The sequence below is a fragment of the Hylobates moloch genome, unplaced genomic scaffold (assembly GCF_009828535.3).
Source record: "Hylobates moloch isolate HMO894 unplaced genomic scaffold, HMol_V3 SCAFFOLD_6, whole genome shotgun sequence".
Classification (NCBI taxonomy): Eukaryota; Metazoa; Chordata; class Mammalia; order Primates; family Hylobatidae; genus Hylobates; species Hylobates moloch.
Genome location: NW_026652281.1, coordinates 72,725,587 through 72,747,962, shown reverse-complemented (window position 1 = coordinate 72,747,962; position 22,376 = coordinate 72,725,587). Strand labels below are relative to the sequence as shown.

General features: G+C 39.8%; 1 protein-coding gene across 2 annotated transcripts in view; it reads right to left on the bottom strand.

Annotated features, from left to right (window-relative positions):
* Positions 1-22,376, bottom strand: part of LOC116471104 (acyl-coenzyme A synthetase ACSM2B, mitochondrial) — a 44,371-nt gene that overhangs the window by 9,257 nt on the left and 12,738 nt on the right. For both annotated transcript variants that reach the window (XM_032157044.2, XM_032157043.2), the window contains 8 exons: positions 20,473-20,657; positions 15,037-15,247; positions 10,456-10,663; positions 8,970-9,113; positions 7,349-7,502; positions 2,963-3,042; positions 2,633-2,756; positions 957-1,037 (listed from right to left, as the gene is read on the bottom strand). In XM_032157044.2, coding sequence (XP_032012935.1) covers positions 957-1,037; positions 2,633-2,756; positions 2,963-3,042; positions 7,349-7,502; positions 8,970-9,113; positions 10,456-10,663; positions 15,037-15,247; positions 20,473-20,649 — 1,179 coding nt within the window. In that variant the 5' untranslated portion in view covers positions 20,650-20,657. The remainder of the gene's footprint in view (positions 1-956; positions 1,038-2,632; positions 2,757-2,962; positions 3,043-7,348; positions 7,503-8,969; positions 9,114-10,455; positions 10,664-15,036; positions 15,248-20,472; positions 20,658-22,376) is intronic.

Sequence of the window (22,376 nt, the reverse complement as noted above, 5' to 3'; positions counted from 1 at the left end):
CTGGAATAGTTTAGGTGAATCCTTTTATTGAGACTGGCCCAGATGAGCCTGGGGAGATGCTTTTGGCTCTAGGAGCTCAGATAAAGTAATAGCCTCCCCTTCTCTTTGAGACCTGCCTCACCTGCGGACTTAGAAATCAGGCAGATCAAAACTCAAATTTACTCTGCTCCCTTACTAGCTGACTTTGAACTACGTAAACTCTGTGCCTCAGTGCTTTCACCCATAAAACAGAGATACTGGCAGCTTATTTCACAGGATTTTTATGGGAATGAAATAAGATACTAAGAAAGGGGCTTAGCAAATGGTTATCATAGTGAATGGCATGGCAAATAACTGGATATGACACTGAATAGAGTCTAAGTTACACTTTAGATGTACAGAACTATACACAGATACACAAACACAAATTCTAGTTCTCAAAAAACGACAAGAGAAAGCAATAAAACTTTAGCTACTACGCATTCATTATAGTGTATTTTTACTAGTGAAAACTGGGACATGATCCCTTGATCCAATAAAAGGCATAAACAGCGGTGGATATATACTGTTTACTACTATTTCATCATTAAAAATCATGCTGCAGGTTGGCATTAATTGAACTGAAAAGATTGTTACCTAAATTGTTAAATGATAAAAGCAAGTTACAAAATGTTATGTCAAGATTCACCCCTATTTTTGTTTTTAAAGCACATGTGCTTGTGTACTGTCTAGCTAATTTGCTAGATACTCCAAGTGGGTCCTTCTGGATGGTAAGAATGGTAAGAATATAAATCACTTCCCCTTTTCCTCCTTCCTTCCCTCACTCTCTCCCTCCCCCTAACCTCCCTCCCTTTTTTCTTACATTATCTTAATATCAGTATTTTCTATTATTTTTGACTCAATAAACAATGGAATACATAAATTACTGAAAATCAGTGTTTCCCCTAACTTCCTCCTCCTTAGTGTCCCAAGCAAACCTGTACATCATAACGGGGAGCAGCCGTTCCCATATATCCTGGTTTGATTTTCATCGTCTTGGAAACCATGCAAGTTAATCCCTGTGGAAGAAGCAGACAGATCATCAAACCTCAGGAGGAGGTACAAGGTCACAGAAAAAGAAAAGATTTCTGCAGAGCGGGTCCTGACACTGTCCTGAACTTGGCCTACACTTGGTGGCTCCCCCGGCTCTTCATTCCCTGGCTCTGTCCCCATTACTGGAACCACAATCCTAGGAGCTTCGCTAAATTATTTGTTCAGGAAGCAACCCACCTACCACTCCCCAGGAAAAGGACCTCACAATCACATTATAATCTCTTTTGGGGGGAGCCACATTTTAACACGACACTATGGGTACCCAAAGCCCTTTCAAACTACATGGAATCACCAATATGCAATCTGTAAGGCCTAAAATATATTTACTTTTATTTTTATTTTGAATTTTTGTGGGTACATAGGTGTATCTATTTATGGGATATATGAGATGTTTTGATACAGGCATGTAATGCGAAATAATCACATCATGAAGAATGAGGTATCCATTTCCTCAAGCAGTAAAATATACGTTTTAAAGTATCTCCCATGGCAGCACCACTTCTGCTTGAACCCTGAAATGAACCTTCCCAACAGAATAACAGATGAGTGGTGAATGCCTCACTGACAGAGACACAGATTGTCATTTTCTCAGATCTAGCCTGGACACCAGATATCACAGTGACCCGTCTTTTCCCACCACCCACTATGCTGGAAAGGGCAAGTTGATCGACCCTCCTCAGAAGAGAGGCTGCTGAGTGATTAAGATCGTGGGAATCTGAGTGTCCTTGTAAACATATCCTAAACATGTCCTCCTCTGAATGGCTGGAGGCCCCTGCCAGGGTATGCTTGCCACAACTCCATTGTCCTTATTCATATTTGCAGAGCTCTTCCTGGCCCTTTCATACCACAGAGCTGCCGTCTACCCTCTGCAGAAGTTCTTCCAAGTGTACTCATTAGCCGAAGAAGGATGCAGGGTAAGAGAGTGGAGAGCAAGAGGCAAGAAGTGCTGAGAGTCACAAGTAAGAGGCACTGGAAAAAGGAGAAGAAGCGCTGGGGAAAGGTATTCCCTATGTAGTTTTGATAAGTAAAATAGTATAGAACAGCATAAATCCATGTTGTGCACATGAGACCTCAAGATTTCCAAGAAGCTATCTCAGGAGGTGCAGTAAAGCCATGGTGGGTTCTTCTTCCCATTCCTCACTTCAGTCTAAGCAGCTTTGTACAGTGCTTGACATGTTTGATAAACTTTGGTCTCTGCTAAAATGTTTCCCCATCACAGAGGAACTTTCTGACTACCGTATCTGATTTACCAACTTCTCACCCCATCTCATCTACTTTACTTTTTCCATCGCATTTCTCACCACCTGCCATGCTAGATATTTCTCAGTTTATTGTCTCTCTCTCCAAATCTCACTGGAATGTAATCTCCCAGAAAACGGGAACTTTGCCTGTTTTGTTCTGTGCTGAATTTTCAATACTCAGTACTTGTCCCTTCATAGAGGCTCAATAAATATTTCTCAAATAAATGAATGATACATGGTAGCTAACATTTTTTATAGTCAAAGAGACTTTTGAAGCCCAAAAAGTGCACCCAGCCCATGGTTCCCCTGGGAACAGGTACCGTTTCTGTCTGGCCATAGAATTCTCGGATGTCCAGTCCTGTCTGGGCCCTCCAGTTCTCCAGAGTTTCTGGAAGAAGAGACTCCCCTCCAGCGAGGCAGTTCTGTAGATGGGGGAACTTGTAACTGAAGAAGAGAAATAAGTGTTTCCCCTCAGCCTTCCGGGAACCAAAGTCCACTCAGGCCTAGACCTGGTTTCTGGGTGCTTTGATGATGCAAATGGCTTCATGGGGCTCTCTGTGTGAGAGATTCAGATAGATAGGCATGCATGTATGTGAGGGAGTCAGGGAGATGGGGCCAGACTCTCTTACCAATCCTCAAAGCCTCATCACCTGGAAAGATCCTGCTGTAGCAACATCCGGTAAACAATGGGGGCACTCATCATACTCTTGATTGGGTAGCTGGAGAGCGTCTGGAAGAAGAGAGCTAGGTGAGACATTGGTCACGAGGTCAAATTTCAACTTATGGCTATGCACGGTGATTACAATTGTGAGCTATGGAGTTGTAGAGGTCTGGATTAAAACCCTAGCTTGTTTACTATGTCTGTTTCAGGTTAAATGAGCCCCACAATTCTCATGCACCTTGAAGACACAAATAACAGGGAAATGAATACATACTATGGTAGTGAAAAAGTCTAAGGCTAATTTGAAACTGAAATGCCTAACCTTGTTTTTATTTCAACTCGTTGCTTTGAATTTTGTCCTGCTTGTCTCTTTAAATCACCTAGCCTTGCTCCTCATGTAAGTAAGACTCACTCTAGCTAGGAAAGCCGGACAAACTCCAATCGACCCCTTACTTTACAAGACACTAGGGCTCCTCACCCAACCCCCTTTCGTGAGGAGCTGGCCTGGGTAAACAGATCCTCAGCATTTCAAAGGAGCCCAATTAACTGATAAGGTACCAACCAACAATGTATGAAGTTCCCCAGGAATTTTCCTCCAAGAGATAACAACATAAAACCTTGAGTTCGTGTCCGGCATAAACCCTGTATCTAAGTATAATGAAAGATTAAAACCTTGCACCTGGTACCGTTGCTCTTCTTGTAACCATTTGTCTTTTGTTTATCACTCTGTAACCATTTTGATTCTTTTGATTCTTACATGTTTTTACTTCTGTAGAATTATTGCATTTGAGTCCCCCTCCCCTTCCTAAACCTAGGTATAAAAGTTAATCGATCCCCTTCCTCGTGGCCGAGAGAATTTTGAGCGTTAGCCGTCTCTTTGGCCGCAGGCTTAATAAAGGACTCTTAATTCGTCTCAAAGTGTGGCGTTCTCACTAACTCGCCTGGGTACAACAAAACATTTTTGTTAAATCCTGGATGTCTGTTCCTGCCAGTTTAAGACTTGCCCTCATTAACACATCCCTAGGAGTATATCACCCCCCAGCAACCAAGGGAAGATCAGCTGCCCGAGCACAGCAGCTGTCTTGGTTAAGTCCCTTAACTTTCTGTAGCCAGCTTTATAATAGATTGTTTCCAGCCTTATTTTCCTGAAAATATTTTTTGGATATATTTTAGATATAAAAGTTCTTTGAAAAGCTAAAGACATCTATAGACATTTCAAAACAAGTGCTAGAAAAAGACCTAGTACTGAATACTTGCCATGTCCTGTATTATCTCACTTAATTTTTACAATAACCTCATGGCGTGTGTACTATCATCCTCATGATACAGAGGGGAAACCCATGATGTACAAGGTTAAGTAGCTGCTCCAAGGTCACCTAGTCAGCAAGTAGTGGGATCATTATTTGCAGCATGTATTCCTGTCATATAACCCCATCTCCATCCCATGCTTTTCTTTATGCAGAATGTAATATTGTCTTAATCTGTTTTTCTGTTGCTATAACTGAGTACCCAAGACTGAGTAATTTATGAAGAAAATAAATTTATTTCTTGCAGTTCTAGGGGCTGGAAAGTCCACAGTCAAGAAGCTGCATCTGGTGAGAGCCTTCTTGCTGATGGGGACTCTGCAGAGTCCCAAAGAGGCTCGGGGCATCACTTGGCAAAGGGGCTCACGAGGTAGAGCAAAACTGGCTTTTTATATAACAGACCCACTCTCCAAAACTAACCAACTAACATGATAACCCATTAATCCATTAATCCCTCATGAGGCCCAATCATCTCTTAAATGCCCCACTGCTTACTACTGTTACACTGGGGATTGAATTTGTTGATGAAGGGAGCCAAACTCTGTAAAATATTTGAAGAGATTTATTCTGAGACAAACATGAGTGACCATGGCCATGACAGAGCCCTCAGGAGGTCCTGAGAACACGTGCCCAAGGTGGTCAGGGTGCACCTTGGTTTTATACATTTTAGGGAGACACGAGACTTCAACAAACACATTTAAAAAATACATTGGTTTGGTCCAGAAAGGTGGGGCAACTTGAAGCAGGGGCTTCCAGCTTATAGGTAGATTTAAATTTTTTCTGGTTGACAATTGGTTGAGTTTATCTAAAGACCTGGGATCAACAGAAAGGAATGCCTTGGCTAAGATAAAGAATTATGGAGACCCAAGTTCTTATTTGCAGAGGAAGCTTTTAGGTACTGGCACTAGGCTTTAGACAGAATAGGTTGTAATTCTTTTTTTTTTATCAGACTTAAAGTCTGTATTGATGTTAATACCAGAGAGGTATAATGAGGCATGTCCCACTCCCACTTCCTGTCATGGCCTGAAACAGTCTCTCAGGTTAAATTTTAAAAGAACCCTGGCTGAGGAGCAAGTCCATTCAGATGGTTGGGGGGACGGAGCCTTAGGATTTTATTTTTGGTTTACAAGTTTCATCATGAGTTCTGGGGGGCACAAATCTTCAAACCATGGCAATGGTTTAAGCAAAATGTCTAGAAAAAATGACAAATGTGAGTATCATGCAATAATTTCCTTCAAATGTGCTTGATACACAGATATAAGCTATGAAAATGATCCCATATTCCTTATTGCTTTGCCTTACTAGAAGCTCAACTTGCAACTACATACTCATTTGCTATATTTCTCCTTAATTTCCTTAGTCTTTCCTCCCTACACCTCCAACCTATATTTTCCTAATAGGCTTTATAATTTTATGTCTGTTTTCATTTTTTAAATGGTGGAAATTAATAAAAACCAGTTCAAATCCTTTTGAGAAGGACACAGAGTAAGAATTTGTTTAAAACAGAGAATGACAGTATTATTTGAAGATAATTTCCTACGAAAATCCAGACCACACCTGACTTTTTGACTTTTGAAGATGTCATCTATGCCTTAGCTTGAATCTTTGCTGCAGGCAAATAGATGTCTGGATGGGCCATTAGAGATCTGGGGGCACAGCAGGGAAATAACCCAACCCTTCTATCAGAGAGTCCAATATAGGGTGTATCTTCATAAGCAAAATGAGGTCATTTTCATTGCTTTGTTGCTACAGAATAATACATAGCTGCAGTTTGTGGGTCTTACTTAATGGCTGTACCATCAAGTTCTATAGGAAAAAAATCCATTTATTCTTCCGAATTGCTTCTAGAAAATCATCTTAAATTGGAAATAACCCAATGTTCATTAACAATAGGATGGGGGAAAATTTTGACAGATTCACATAATGGAATACTATGCAGCTAGCTAAAAGAAATCTGATACACGCAACACGTGGACTAATCTCACAGAGAATATTTTGAGTAAAAGAAGCCAAATGCAAAAGATTATATATAATGTGGTTCCATTTACATGAAATGCAAGAAGAGATAAAATTAATCTATGGTGATAGGTATCAAATGAATAATTAACTAATGGGGTGCAGATACTGTCAGAGAAGGGGTATGAACACCTTCTGCAGTGGTGGGAATGTTTCATGTCTTGATCTGGTGGTGTTTACAGGGGTGTCTGATATGAATTGGATGTTGTGTCCCCACCTAAATCCCTATATATAAAGCTCTAACCCTCAACTTGATGGTATTTGGAGGTGGGGCTTTTAGGGGTAATTATGCAAGATAATGAAGCAGGTGCCCCAGTGATAGCATGAGTGTCTTTATTTTTAAAAAGGAAGATATACCAGCACTGTCTCTCTCAATTGTGTGAGAATATAGCAATAAGGAAGCCATCAACAAGCCAGGAGGAGGGCTTCCCCAGGAACCCAATTATGCTGGCACCCTGATCTCAGACTTACAGCCTCCAGAGCTACGAGAAGTAAATGTCTGTTATTTAAGCCACCTAGACTATGGTATTTTATTATAGTAGCCCAAGCTGACTTAGACAGTCTCTAACACAGGTAAATTATTTTCAAACTGTACACATAGGATGGTGGCACTCTGTGTACTTTACCTTCAGTTTGTGTGTTATGCTGCAAATAAAAAAGGAAATGAAATGTGTACTCACAAACACACACACACACATGAGAAGGAGATGGCATCCCCCCCAATACTCAAGCTTTCCCTTTTACATGTGGTTCACCAGCATCTGTCTGATAGGTGACGCCAGCAGAAGAGCCCATTACATTTGTTGAGGGAACAAATGACCTACAGTGTCTTTCTCCTGAACGTACTCCTTTTATCTATATATGTGTCTGTCTCCTTCCCCAGAACATGAGCTCTGTGAGGTCAGGGACCATTTCCATCTCATTTACTGAACACTGTTCACCACATGGCAGGGGTTTAGCAAAAATTAGATGAATTGAAACAAACTACAATAAATTGAAGTGTGCAAACCTCGGGCTCACTCTGAATAACTGGTGCAAACTGGATCCTCTCTTACCTTTAGAATAACCAGTGGGTCAAACTTTGGCAAGAGATGAACAAATGTGCATGCTCCTAATGCCCAAGGTTCCATAAGTGAGCCCAAGATGTTCAGTATCCAACCTGTGTCTGATATGGTCCACATTATATCGGAGGCTTGCAGGCCTGTCCAACTGAAAACACAGACAAAACACATGTACATATAGGTGGGTGCATGCTTAGGATGTGTGGGACACTAAGGTGTAGGGGAGGAAAGGGAGGTGTGTGTGTATCTGCCTGCAGGTTTATAGGCATATGTCTAAGTCTAAGTAGGAAGGGGGAAGAAAAGTTGTTCTATCCACACATCCTGCATCAACAGGAGATGAATGTTCAGAAGGTGGGACCCCAGTTGACATGACTTAATATATAACTGGGTCTCATTCTCATTTTAACTCCAAAACTTAGTACAGTTTCTGGCATGCATGTGGTAACCACCCAGGAAAATTTTACTAACACAAGGCATCTTCATGGCAAATATTCTAACAGATGCCTTGCCAAGTTCAAGTTTGGCTGAATAGAACTTTGCTTCTCTTTTCTTCAAGTACTGCGAATTGCCCATAAAGCTGATGGTCTGGCACTAAGTGAACTCGTCACTTTTCTCTTTTCAGGGCAGAATAAAAGGTTTAGGCCTTTCTTAAAGCAAGAATGATTTAGGCTAGACATGAACAACTTCCTCATGACTGGGAACTGCCATAGTGTATCTTATTTCCTGAAGATGATTAATACTTTCAGCTCTGTAGGGAAATTAGGTCATAATATAAGACTTCTCTAAGTCTGACTTTATATCTGTGAAAAATGAGATCACTACCAAATTTTTTGGGGGAAGGGGAATTTAATATCTTAGTTATAGTTAAGTAATTTATCCCCCATCTTTTAGAAACTGCCTTTTACTGCAGCTCTTCTATTGTATAATTTTTACTAACTTATTTAATTTGCTGTCACTATGGGCTCATAGATGGAATATTTACACTTTCCATTTTTTGCATTAATGTATTTTCCCATTCTAATAATAAAATTAACATGGAAGGTGGGATCTACTAAAAAAATTCTGATGATTTATAGATATCATTGCTTGAAGACCTCGGCACAGTGTTTCCTGATTCCACAAATGGGATTAATGTATCAGTGGAAAAAAAATGCTCAACTATGGGGTCTGTGATCCAGAAATCCTAAGATCTTTGTTCACAAATTTATCCAATTATATCTTCCGCTTCAATGAATTTGCAAAGTAATTTGCTGCTGACAAAAACTGCCCTCCTGGAATGTGGGCAGTATCAAAGCAAATTGCCAGCATCCCAAAGAACAACATAGAGATCAGCTTGGGGAAATGCACGTAAGCCTTTTGCTAATCATTCACCCTGCTAGGCACATGGCTTAACACATGGAAGAAGTTTTGAGACTCTGTGTTATCTAAAAGATGTGTCCCATTGAAGGTACTGGATACCCAGCATGTGAAGCCATGTCCTCTTTAGCTTTCCTTCTGAATTTTCTTTCTCAGAACCACAAGGTGGTAACCCAGCCCAGGAGCATTGGATTTGAACTCAGAAAAGTCTTCATGCTTGGTCATGCAATTCTCTGTAGAGAGAAAGAGCTCAGCTTACCCAGCATCCATCTTGGCCTTGAGGCTCAGGCTCGAGTGGGAATGTTCTGCCATCTTGGGAAGACCACTGGTCCCACTAGTGAAGTAGATGGCAGATGCTTCCTGGCTTCCAGTCTCCACACAGCGATGAGTGGTGGATGCCTCACTGACAGAGACACAGATTGTCATTTTCTCAGATCTAGCCTGGACACCAGATGTCAAAGTGACCCATCTTTTCCCACCACCCCCTGTGCTGAAAAGGGCAAGTTGATCGACCCACCTCAGAAGAGAGGCTGCTGAGTGATTAAGATCATGGGAGTCTGAGTCAATCAGAGTTGGGTTTGAAAGCCACTCAAGTTTGGCACTTTGTTATCAATGCAACCCTAAGCTACTTATTTAACTTCTCTGTGTCTCACTTTATATCTGCAAAAAAGGGAGATCAAGTGTTATAGAGTTATCTCTCCCACCAAAGAAATGAGCAACTTGCTTAGCAAGAACTCAATAAATGCTAATCTAATTGTTGTGAAGAGCCCTGGCATGACACCAAGTGGTCAGGAGGTGTGGAATTAATACGAGTTTTCCAAGTACTTTCTTGGCACTCTCTTCTATTCCCTGGAAGCACCTACATATTTCTTGGACATCTCCAGTGTCCTGATTTTGAGCCTTTAAAAGCAGGCATCATGTTATTTATTTCCATGACAGCTACCTTAAAGACCATGGCATTAGAAAGGAAAAGCTGAAATTATCCCTTCAAGTTTCCTATCATATGTGCCCCTGCTAGAGGGATTTCAGACATGTTGACAGAGAAAATTGTTAATCCAGCCAGTCTTGCTATCAGCTTTTGGAAGGACTATCAAGGTCTTTCCATGCTATCAACACATGGAAAGACCTCTGCCCTTGATCAGCCCCTCTTAGAGATACAGGAGGTGGGAAGAAGAGCCTAGAAACTTGGTATATCAGCCATCTCTTGGGTTTTCCCTCATGACCTTGGCCTCACCCCTGATTTGAGTCATAGTTCCAGTAAATTGTTCTGGGTGGGTTTCAACCCACTTGGTGTTAACACCATGTTGTTTCCAGTGTGCACCACAAGTGATTCACTTTGTGCCCCATAGTTTCTCTGTTTTACCATAGCATGGAACTCTGAGCCACTCTTCACGCGTGAGTGCGCAGCCCAGAAGTGTGGAGGAAATAACACCCCCAGGACAACCCTCAACCTGTGGGGGTCAGATGCTAATGGGTCAATGCTTTTCAATCCTTTAGAGGACAATACTGGGAGGCATTCTATGTGCTGCTCAGAAGGTCCAGGCAGATCAAGCCCCATTTAGTCCTTTCAATGACTTGAAAAAAAAAAACAAAACCCTTGTATTAGCTTTTATTTGTTCCCAGCTTCACTCTTCCTAGTCCCATGCTGTTCTTCCTGCACCTCCTCAATAAAGCACCTGCACCTAAGTGCTTGGCTCTGTTTCCAGTTTTAGTTAAAACCCAGGCTGAGACATGTAGATACTCACTTTAGTAGTTTCTTGAAGTCCAGCCACCCATCCCAGCTTTTCTCAGACACCAGTAGCTTAATTCTCAGAGAAGGACATTCAGATGCCACTGTGTCCACTTCTTGGATGACTTCATCCCCAGCAACAATAGCCTTGGCCTTAGACATCTGCAACCTATACAGGATGTCAGTGGATTTCATCTGGATGGTTCCAGGCATAAAGATGAGACCTAAAGAAGCCAACAGTTTAGAGAATTGGAAAGGATGGTTTTCTTTTTCCCTAGAGAAGCCTGATATAAACATCAAGCAGGGAGCAAGTGGGGAAGGAGAGGATGGGGAAGTAATGACCAATGGAGAGTGTCAATAAAAAAGGGGACTAAGGATTAGGGAGTGAATGAAACCTAGGGTTCCCTGGGTTGTCAGAGTCTTAAGGGCCCTACTGAGTCAAAGAAAAGAAATTGAATTGCTAATGTCACACTGTTGACAGCCTAAGACACATACAATTCTCCTCACCCACTCTCACCCCTCAAAAAAAATTTTCTACAGGAGTTTGCTGTATTCAAAACTCTGCACACATTGTGCACATGTACCCTAAAACCCTAAAGTATAATAAAAAAAAAATTTATGGGAAAAAAAAAAATTCCAGTGGTGTAGACCACTCATCCCCCCAAAAAAAAAAAAAAAAAAGAATTTCTCATACTTCGTGAAGAACGCAAACACCGCAACCATGTATATAAGACGCCAAAATTCAGTATTTTGTGGCTTATCTATAGCAATACCTGGAAACACAGATGACTCAAATTGAGAGGTTATGTTCAGAGCTTCAATATCAGGGACATAGTTAAAAGGATATATCATCCACATTTAGATACTGTAAAGTCTTATTTCAAAATATGATAAAGTAGATATTCTCTTAGAACAATCAGAAGGAAACCAAATTCAAAACACACCAACAGCGGGTGCCAGGGTGAAATTCTGGCAAGGGCAAATATTGAAAAAATAGTTCAATATTTTTTCAAGAACAAGATAAACTTCGTGTTGAGGAGTACAGAAAATTCCCTGCTTTCTTTCCATTTTGACAGAGCCGTCTGATCATAATGGAAACCTAATAGTTTTAAGGTCTTTTATTTTTTTATTTTTCAAATATTAAATTCTCATTGAACACAAAAAAAAAAAAATCAAAACTCTCATATGATAATTAAAGAATCATGAGTAAAGGCACTTGGAACTGTCCATGGTCTTGAAACACCAATAGCTCTAGGTCCTGGCTATTTATTTCAACCCTGGGACATTAAATGCATTTTTCTTAGATGAGAGTGCCTTCAGTTTTACATATATATGTACACACAAAGTAGAGTTGTATATATTTATTGGGTACAAAGTGGTATTATAATTTTTGAAGACAATGTGAGATGATTAAATTAAGCTAATTAACATATCCATCAATTCAAGTATTTAACATTTTTTGTGATGAGAACATTAGAAATTTTTGCTCTTAATGATACTGAAATTTACAGTACTAAATTATTAGCTATGTTTAGCATGCTGTACAATTTATCTTAAAAAATTAGACTTATTCCTTGCACATAACTGAGGTTTTATACCCCATGATTATCACTTTCCTAAATTCTTGTTCTTGTTTACTATTTTAATGAGACTCCTTTGATTTTTAAAATCTTCTGCAGAATAACTAGACTTAGGGCTAGGCACGGTGACTCATGCCTGTAATCCTAGCACTTTGGGAGGCCAAGGAGGGCGGATTATTAGAGTTCAAGAGTTCAAGGCCAGCCTGGCCAAAATGGCGAAACCCCAGCTTTACTAAAAATCCAAAAATTATCTGGGCTTGGTGGCACATGCCTGTAATCCCAGCTACTCGGGAGGCTGAGGCAGGAGGATTGCTTGAACCTGGGAGGCAAAAGTTGCAGTGAGCCAAAATTGCACCACTGCCCTCCAGCCTGAACTAGAGAGGGAGACTCCATCTCAAAAAAATAAAAGAAAGAAAGAATAACTACACAGGTTTCATTTTTTTGTGAAGCTTAAACCACATGCCCCTCCTGTTAAATAGCTTTTAACCTTAGCTCACTCTCTTCCCACTCTCAACACTTTGGGATTCTCACTGCACACCTGTAAATATCCTCAAATGTTTCTCTACCATGGTGGTCAGTTGAGTCAGACACAGAACAATAGACACATCTCTTCCTCTGGGTTCTCCTTTCCTTCTGGCTATAATTTCAGTATGTCACCTTTCTCTCTGGCTTGTTCTGTCTTTCCATGGGCTTCCAAGTTCCTGCAGCTGGTTTGGTTGCCTCTGATAGTTTCTAATTCCTGGCTGCATTTATGTCTTTCTCTTTACCCACTCTCATGCTCAGCCCATTGTCCCCAGAATATGGGGTGGGTGGGAGCTTTTAGTTGGGATTAGGCTGTGTGCAAGCAGAGGTGGAAAGGGCAGTTTGTGAAGGAGGTTGCTGGAGTTTCTTGGGGTTCTTTTTTATACCACTGTACTTCTCATCCTTTTAATGTAAAAGTTGATGATTCTCAAATTTCTGTCTCCATCTCAAATTTTAGAGCCTTAAATCCAACTTGTCATCACTTCTTGAACATCACATGGACATTCTGGACTCAACATGCCCAAATTGAACTTGTCATCTTTTCCTAACACACCCATACCTCTTTCTATATCTGTGTTCTTCACTCCAGTGAAAGACAGCACCATCCACCCACTTGCTGAAATGTCTGTGACTTCTCTCTCTCTCCCTCACATCTTCTTTGAATAACCATGTTATTAGTTCCCCCCAATTGCCTGTTAAATCCACTTATCTCCATCTCTACTACCTCAACAAAACTGAAGACATCACCATCCCTTCACCTCTTATCTGAGATTTCCAACCCCACTATTGCCTTCTTCATCCCATTCCCTATTGAGCATCCAATATGACCATCCAAACAGAGGACGATCATGTCACTCAATGCATCAATGGTTTGAGTGTCACTCAATCCATCAATCATTTCCCATTCACCGCTGGATAAATGCCCACAACTCTTATCATGGACCACAAGGCACTGCCAATTTAGCACCTGGCCACCTTTATATATTCATTCTATTGCCACTACTTTCTTTTATGGCCTGGACTTTAGGCACACAGATATCCTTTTAGGTTCTTTTATAATTTTCAAGCTTCCCTCCCCTGTGGCTTTGAAACTGCCTTTGCAAAAATTATGACACTGAGGGAAATCTGACATAGCTGACATCATCTTGTTTCCAACCTCACAAGCTATCTGTCTTTGCTCATCCCTGGACATAGTCCAAGCTAACTATGGGAGAAATCTAACTTATAGTCTAACTTTAAAACAAAAATGATAGTTGCTCCTTCCTGAAACTAACTGCCTCCGTGCTTGGAGATTGAAACTGCCTTTGGAAAAATAACAAATTGGTCACAAGGCTAGAATTATAGTTCAGGAGTCATGGAGCCAGAGATTTGTAACCTCCCCAATTTCTCCTATAGATTACATCATTATGGTAAAACCTAAGACTGGTGTTTGAGGTGTTCTTCAGACCTTGCATTCTGATGGACCAGCTTAGATTACCCAGATCAGTAACTGATACCAAGAAACTAACTCAACCAGTTCTGTGATCTCTGAGGAGTTGACTCAACACAAGAAGACAGCTTCAACCCATGTTTTCATCCCCAGCCAAACCAATCAGCATTTCCTCTTCCCTAGCCCCCTGCATGCCAAAGCATCCTTGAAAAACTCTAGTCTCTGATTTCCTGGGGAGATGGATTTGAGAGACATCCTCCATCCTTCAACTTGGCTGTCTATGCAATTATTAAACTCTTCTCTACTGCAACTCCTACTGTTTTCAGTGTTTGGCTTTTCTGGGAAGTGGACAAGAAGAAATCATCAGATGATTACATCTTCACATATGCTGTTCCCTTTGCTTGGCACAAGCCTCTCTATCTCTTGGCAAAATCCTACTCATCCTGCAGATCTCAGCTCAAATATCACTTCCACTGAGATTAGTTGCTCCTCATATTGGTTATTCAAGTCTCCTTTTAGAAAAGCATTGGGAAACTTTTTCTGCAAAGGGCCAAATAGTAAATATTTTAGGTTTTGTGGATAAGACACTCTCTTGTTCCAATTACTCAAGTTGCCACTGTAGTGCAAATGCAGCCACATATAATATGGAAACAATACATAGATGTGTTACAATAAAACTTTATTTACAAAAACAAGCTGTGGGCAGGATTTGGCCTGCAGGTCACAGTCTGCCAAATTGATTTTTATAGATTTTAATAGAATTCTCATACCACTCATCATAATTCTGATTAAATACTTATATGTGAAATTAATAGTTTAAGAGCTTTCTCCAAAGGTCTTTAAGTCCCATGAATATGTAAACTATGTCGTTGTTGTTGTTCACCCTGCATAAGTGCTTGGCACATAGTTTGCTTAAATAAGTGGAAGTAGGGAGATGTCTTTCTTCATATGAGAGAGGACAGCATGCTCCAAGAAGGAGACTTCTTTTGGGAGAGGTGGCTGCATTTCTCTGCTATCAGTTTTCTTCACAAGGAACAGTTCTCTGTCCAGGTAGTCAGTTACCAACCTGCTCGAATGCAGCCCAGGATCACCAGCCACCACTCAGGCACTCGGGGCAGCACCACTGCCACACGGTCCCCACGCTGCAGGCCACAGGCTCCTGAGAGGACGTTGGCTGCCTGCTGGCTGTTTTCACTCAGTTCTCTGAAATTCCACATTAATTCCTTCCCCTTCCCATTCACCCACCACAAGGCTGGGCTTGGGGGTCGCTTGCCAGCCTGAGGAAAGAGAAGCTCTGTTGATTAGGGGGCATTGGTACACAAGCAGGTAGGATAAATTCCAAGTCTTGGGATTGCCAAGTTGGTGCTTAGTAAGGTTTTTTATCTCAGCCCCTCTATACAATCTTAAAAAGTATTGAAAACCCTAAAGAGTTGTTATTTATATGAGTTATATCTATCAATATCTACCATAGAAGATATTAAAACAGAATTTTTGTAAATGTATGCTTTTAGAAATAACAGTAATAAACCCATTGTATATTAGCATGCATAATTTTTTATAATGATAAAGTATACTTTTCAAAATGGAAAAATAATGAGGAAAGTGGCATTATTTTATTTATTTATTGCATCTATTTATTCTGCAATTCCCTTTAATGTCTTAGTAGAATAACATTGGATCCTCTCATCTGATTCTGCATTCACTCTGTTGTGAGTACCAACATGTACCTTCTGGAAAATGCTATTGTATACTCCTGAAAGAATTAGAATAAAAAGGCAAATATCACTTTAGATTTATTTATATATTTATCTCTATTTACTTTTTTAAATTTTATGGTAAAAATACACATAACATTTCCAATTTTAACTATTTTGAAGTGTACAGTTCAGTGGCATTAAGTACATTCTCACTGTTAATGCAACAATCACCACCATCCATCTCCCGAACTTTTTCATCATCCAAAATGAAAACTCTGTCCCCATTGCACAATCACCCGTCATCTTCTCTCCCATTAAGCCCTGATAAACACCATTCTACTTTCTGACTCTATGAATTTGACTATTCTAGATACACGATATTGTCTGAATATTTGTCCTCTCCAAGTCTCATGTTGAAATGCAATCCCCAATGTCAGAGGTGGGGCTTGGTGGGAGGTGATTGGATCATGGAGGCAGGTCCCTCATGAATGGCTTAGCACCATCCCCTTGGTGATAAATGAGTTTACATAAGATCTGGCTGTTTAAAAGTGAGTGGCACCTTCTCACTCTCTGTCCTGCTCCTCATCTTGCCCTTTGTCGTGCCTGCTCTTTCTTCATCTTCCACCATTATTGTAAATTTCTTGAGGCCCTCATCAGAAGCAGATGCCAGCACCACACTTCCTGTACACTGTGCAGAACTTTGGGCCAATTAAATCTCTTTTCTTTGTAAGTTACCTAGTCTCAGGTATTCCTTTACAGCAACACAGGAACAATCTGATACAGAAAATTGGTACCAGAAGTGGGATATTGCTATAAAGATACCTGAAAATGTAGAAGTAACTCTGGAACTTGGTCATGGGAAGAAATTGAAGAGTTTGGAGGGCTTAGAAGAGACAGAAAGATGAGGAAAAGTTTGGAACGTCTTAGGCACTGGTTAAATAGTTGTGACCAAATTGCTGATAGAATTATGGACAGCGAAATGCAGGCTGACCAGATTTCAAATGGAAATAAGGAACTTTTAGGGAACTGAAGCAAAGGTCCTCCTTCCTATATTTTAGCAAAGAACTTGGCTGCATTGTGTTCATAGCCTAGTGATCTGTGGAAGTTTTAATTTAAGAGTAATGACTTTGGGAATCTGACAGAAGAAATTTTTAAGCAACAGAGCATTCAAGATTTGACCTGAATGTTTGATGAATAGATAATGTTGCATATGCATAACAATGGAATATTATTTCAGCCTTAAAGAGGAAGGAAATTCTGACATATGTTACAACATGGATAAACCTTGAAGATATGCTAAGTGAAATTAACCAGACATGAAAAAACAAATACTGTGTGATTTCATTTATATAAGGTACTATATTAGGCTGTTCTTGCATTGCTATAACGGAATATCTGACACTGGGTAATTTATAAAGAAAGAAGTTTAATTGGCTCGCTGTTATGCAGGGTGTACAGAAAGCATGGTGGTGGCATCTGCTTCTGGTGAGGGCCTTAGGAAGATTATAGTCATGGAAGAAGGTGAAGGGGGAGCAGGTGCATCACATGGCAAGAGCAAGAGCAAGAGAGAGAGAGTGTGGGGAAGTGCCACGTGTGCTAAAACAAGATCTCTCATGAACTCACTCATTACCAAGGGGATGGTGCTAAGTCATTTGTGTGGGACCTGTCTGTGTGATCCAAATATCTTCCACCAGGCCCTACCTCCAACTCTGTGGATTACATTTCAACATGAGATTTGGAGAAAACAAAATATCCAAACTATATCACCTTGCTCCTGCCCTTCCAATTCTCATGTCCTTCTCACATTGAAAAATACAATAATCTCTTTTTTTTTTGGTGGGATTTGCCTGATATTTCTTTTTTATTATTATTATACTTTAAGTTTTAGGGTACATGTGCACAACATGCACATTTGTCACATTATGTATACATGTGCCATGTTGGTGTGCTGCACCCCTTAACTTGTCATTTAACATTAGGTATATCTCCTAATGCTATCCCTCCCCCCTCCCCCCACCCCACAACAGGCCCGGTGTGTGATGTTCCCCTTCCTGTGTCCATGTGTTCTCATTGTTCAATTCCCAACTATGAGCGAGAACATGCGGTGTTTGGTTTTTTTGTCCTTGTGATAGTTTGCTGAGAATGATGGTTTATTTTTTGTCTATTTGTTGATAGATATTTGGGCTGTTTGACCTTCCAACTACTGTGAATAAAGCTACTGTGAACATGAGTGTACACATGTTTCTCAGAGACCCTGATTTTAAGTTTTCTTTGGTGTATACCCAGAGTTGGAATTGCTGAATGGCAATTCTATTTTTTAATTTTTTGAGAAAATGTTATATTCCTTTCCAAAATAGCTGTAACATTTTACATACCCATCATGATGCACAAGGGTTCTAATTTCTCTGTTTTATTGTAAAATAGACTCTTCACATATCCCCTGAAAGAGTCTCATGTATCCTCAGGGGTTCTCAGATCATAGTTTGAGAGTAATGATGCAAAATCAAAGAGAAAGCATGTTGGCGATCTTATTAGATATTTCAAAATTTGCCTCCATCAGAGTTATACCACTTTGTGGCAACACATGAGAGTGTCTGTTTCCTCACAGCCTTGCCAATAGAGTTGTTAAACCTTTGTATTTTGTTCTTGCTCATTCCTGGGTATAGACTAAGCTAACTATGGGAGGAATTTAGTTTACAATTTAACTTTAAAGGAAGGATGACAATAGTCTCTTCCTGAAACCAACTCCCTTCTTGTTCAGGGACCTAAACCCCTTTGTGAAATTAATGCAATTGCACAGCATTAGAATTATGGTAGATGGTAGGGGCCTCAATTCTGCTAAGCTATAAGCATAGTTAAGCAGTAACCAGTCGTTGTTCCCTAGCTTGCTTACTGCTTAGGAATCATGTAACAAGAAGTCACACTTTGTAACTTCACCAATTGCTCCTGTAGTTAATATCACTATTGTAAATTCTAAGACTGACCTTTGAGATATGTTTCAGACATTTGCATTCTGGAAAACTTACTGACACTACCTAGACCCATGATTCTATAGCAAGGAACTGACTTCACCTGTCTTGTGTCTGCCTCACCCAGAAAGAGACTCAGCACTTGAAGACATTTCTCACATCTCTATAATTTCATTCCCAACCAATCGGTAGCACCCATTCCTTAGCCCCCTGCCCTCCAAATTATCTTTTGAAAACCCTAGTCTCTGAGCTTTCAAGGGGGCAGATTTGAGAAATATTTCCCATCCTTCCACTAAGATGCCTTGTGATAATTAGACTATTTTCTCTGAAAATAAAAAACAACCTTTTGTATTTGACTAACAAGATAGGTGCAAAAAAGTTATTTCAGTAAAATTCTCACTTGCATTACTCTTATTATGAGGGAGGGTGAGAATTTTTTATATTTAGTGGCCATTTGAGTTCACTTTTTTGTGAACTATCTGTTCATATACTTTGCCCAGTTTTATGAGTTGCACCTTTTTATTCTTGGTTTCTACAATCTCACTTTATATTATTAACTTTTTTGCTGTTATATGAGTTGAATATTTTCCCCACGGTTGTCATCAGTCATTTATGCTAAAGGTGTTATTTGTGAATAGAGAGATTTTTTGATGTTTATATAGCAAATTTACTTTTATGGATTCAGAATGGTGAGTCACAGTAGTAAGGGCCTTCTTCAATATTTAAGGGGACTTCCTCAATATTTAAAGGAAGTATAACTCAAAAAAAATCCAGAAATCGAAATTTTTGTTTGAAAATTTTCAATTTTAAAATGTTGAACCTTATTTTTTTTTTAAGAGTACCCACACCTAGGGCTGTCTTCAGCCTAGAGGCAAGGCATTCACAATCTCCACACTAAGACTGTTTCGTAGTGTTGGGAACTTAGGACATCATGTCATAATCACGACTCTTTTTGAGCACCAATGTATTAAGTCCATGCTGGTAGCTCCACCCCTTCCCCTACCCCTAGCCAGAATGAATCCTTCCGTCCTACAAAAAGAACCACAGGACTTCAGGTGAAGGCAGGTGATGGATCAGCAGTGAATGGATTAAAATTCTAGAAGCTCAGGGCTGGGAAGGAAACTTAGGAATTTCTTCATTTTTTCTTTCTTGGATGTCTCATATTGAAGCCCTTTTGATAATCGTTGCCTCGTAGCTATCTTACTTGCACACCTCTATTGACAGGGACACATGACCTAACTTTCTGGGAAGACTCAGTCTTTGGTCAGTGCTGTTTTGTCCCCCACTTTTTTGAGAGAGAATCTCACTCTGTGGAGTGTGGTGGTGTGATCACAGTTCACAGCAGCCTCCAACTCCTGGGCTCAAGCAATCTTCCCACCTCAACCTCCTGAGTAGCTAGAACTGCAGGTATGTGCCACTATGTCTGGCTAATTTTTTTAAAACATTTTTGGTAGAGACAGGGTCTCACCGTGTTGCCCAGGCTTGATTTGCTATTACTAGATTCAAACCCGCCACTTCTACGACCCCAGACCACTAGTCCTCATTTCACCCTGGGAGGTCACAACAGAGCATGTGCAGTCTACATACAGTGTAAACAAACTGTGTTGGCTGCCTGGGAGTTACCAGGTTGCCACACTCCTGTGCCCTTCTTCCTTCCAAGCTCATGCTGTCTCTCTCCCATACCATACTGCCTTCATGGAAGATGAGTGTCTTGTCCATAGCTTATTACAGTGCCTTACATGTAATAAGTACTTAACAAGTATTTACTGAATTAATGGATGAATTTTAAAAGTCAACAAAATTGTCTCACTCTGTGTCTCTTTTCCACCCCATTACCTTCTCCATGTCAGCCCAGTGATCCAACACATCACTAGCAAAGTTAAACTTGGCCGGCACTTCCTGGTGGCCCCACTGCACGGACACCAGTTGCCTACTATTAATGTAGAGAGTGCGGCTGGACATCTGAGTACCCCACAGGGTGCAAAGTCCCTGAACTTTCCGCAGCCAATGCATGTTCAGGCCTGTAAAAGAAAGAAGACGCAGGTGAGAGCTTCTTTAACAGATTGCTCTACTGATCATCAGCGGCTTCAGGAGATTCGTCCCAACCTTACAGGATTCTTCCCAGGAATTAATTTGCTGTGGTTATGAGTAAATTGGCACTCAGTATCTGTTTCAGTCTCCTCGTGGGGTGCTGTTTTCTAAAGGCATAAGAGGATACAGACCCAGTCCTAGATCCTACATCTTCAACACTTCTGACGGTTTTGTGAACACCCAATTCCATATAATAAATCCCCTTATGCTTAAAATACAGTGGGTCATAGATTGGATTGTTGTTCCCAGCAATTCACTCCCTTCCTGTTCTAGGATTATAAATCCCCATTCATTTTTATGTGACTTCCCAGTGCATTCATGAGGAAGAATATGTATCCACCTCTCATTGACTTTGGCTTGCTCATGAGATATGCTTTGGTCAATGAGATGTGAGTGTCTGGGATTCTACGGTTCATCAGAAACTCTCACATTTCTCCCCTCTGCATGAGACTTGCATAACCCAGATCATGCTGTACCTTCAGACTGGGACCCAGAACAACAAGAAATGTGGAGTTGAGCTGAGCCTAGCATGGCCACTGGCAACACACAGACCCATAAGGGGAAAATATGCATGACTAAAAGCTACTAAGATGTATAGGGTGTTTGTTACTGTAGCAAATGCTAACTAATACAAGTAGCATCCTTTTCTTTAAATTGGATCTGGACTGAAACATCCTAAATCCCAGGTCCTATCCATCTAGTGCACAGGACCTAACACAATCACTTTAGAAATTATAGCTGTCATAATTGTTGTTTCTATATAAGTTCTTTATTGGTGATTTGTGACACTGTTGTACACCCATGACCTGAGGAGTATACGCTTAACACTTACAGTATACACTTAACAGTATACACTTAACCCACTTTGTACCCTTTTATTCCTCAGCTCCTTCCCATCATTTCTCCCAAGTCCTCAAAGTTCATTGTATCATTCTCATGCCTCTGCAACAATGTATAGCTTATCTCCTACTTATGGCTTAGAACATATGATGTTTGGTTTTCCATTCCTGAGGTGCTGCGAATGCCATTAAGTCATTCGCTGAGTAGTATTTCATGTTTTTATATATATATATACATACACTATATATACATGTAGTTATATGGCTGAGTAGCATTTCATGTTATATATATACTATGTATATAAATACACACTATATATGATACTATATGTAATATATGCCATGTATGTATTATATATATATAAATTCTATTTTTATATATATTTACATTTATATAATATATTATATACATATAATATACATTGTCACACGCCTGTGCCTTTCTTCCTTCCAAGCTCATGCTGTCTCTCTACCATACCATACTGCCTTCATGGAAGATTTTATATATATATATGATATATATCCATGAGCTTGGAGTGAGGAAAGGCACAGGAGTGTGGCAAAAAATACATATATATAATATATATATACTATATTATATATGGATATACTATATATAATATATGGGTATTATACATTTATATTGTATATAATATATTATATAATATATAATGTAATATTATGCATAATATAATAATACATTTACTATTATATATTTAATATATATAATTTTACATATATAATATATAATAAAATATAATTATATATTATATTATATATAATAATATTATATATAATATATAATATATA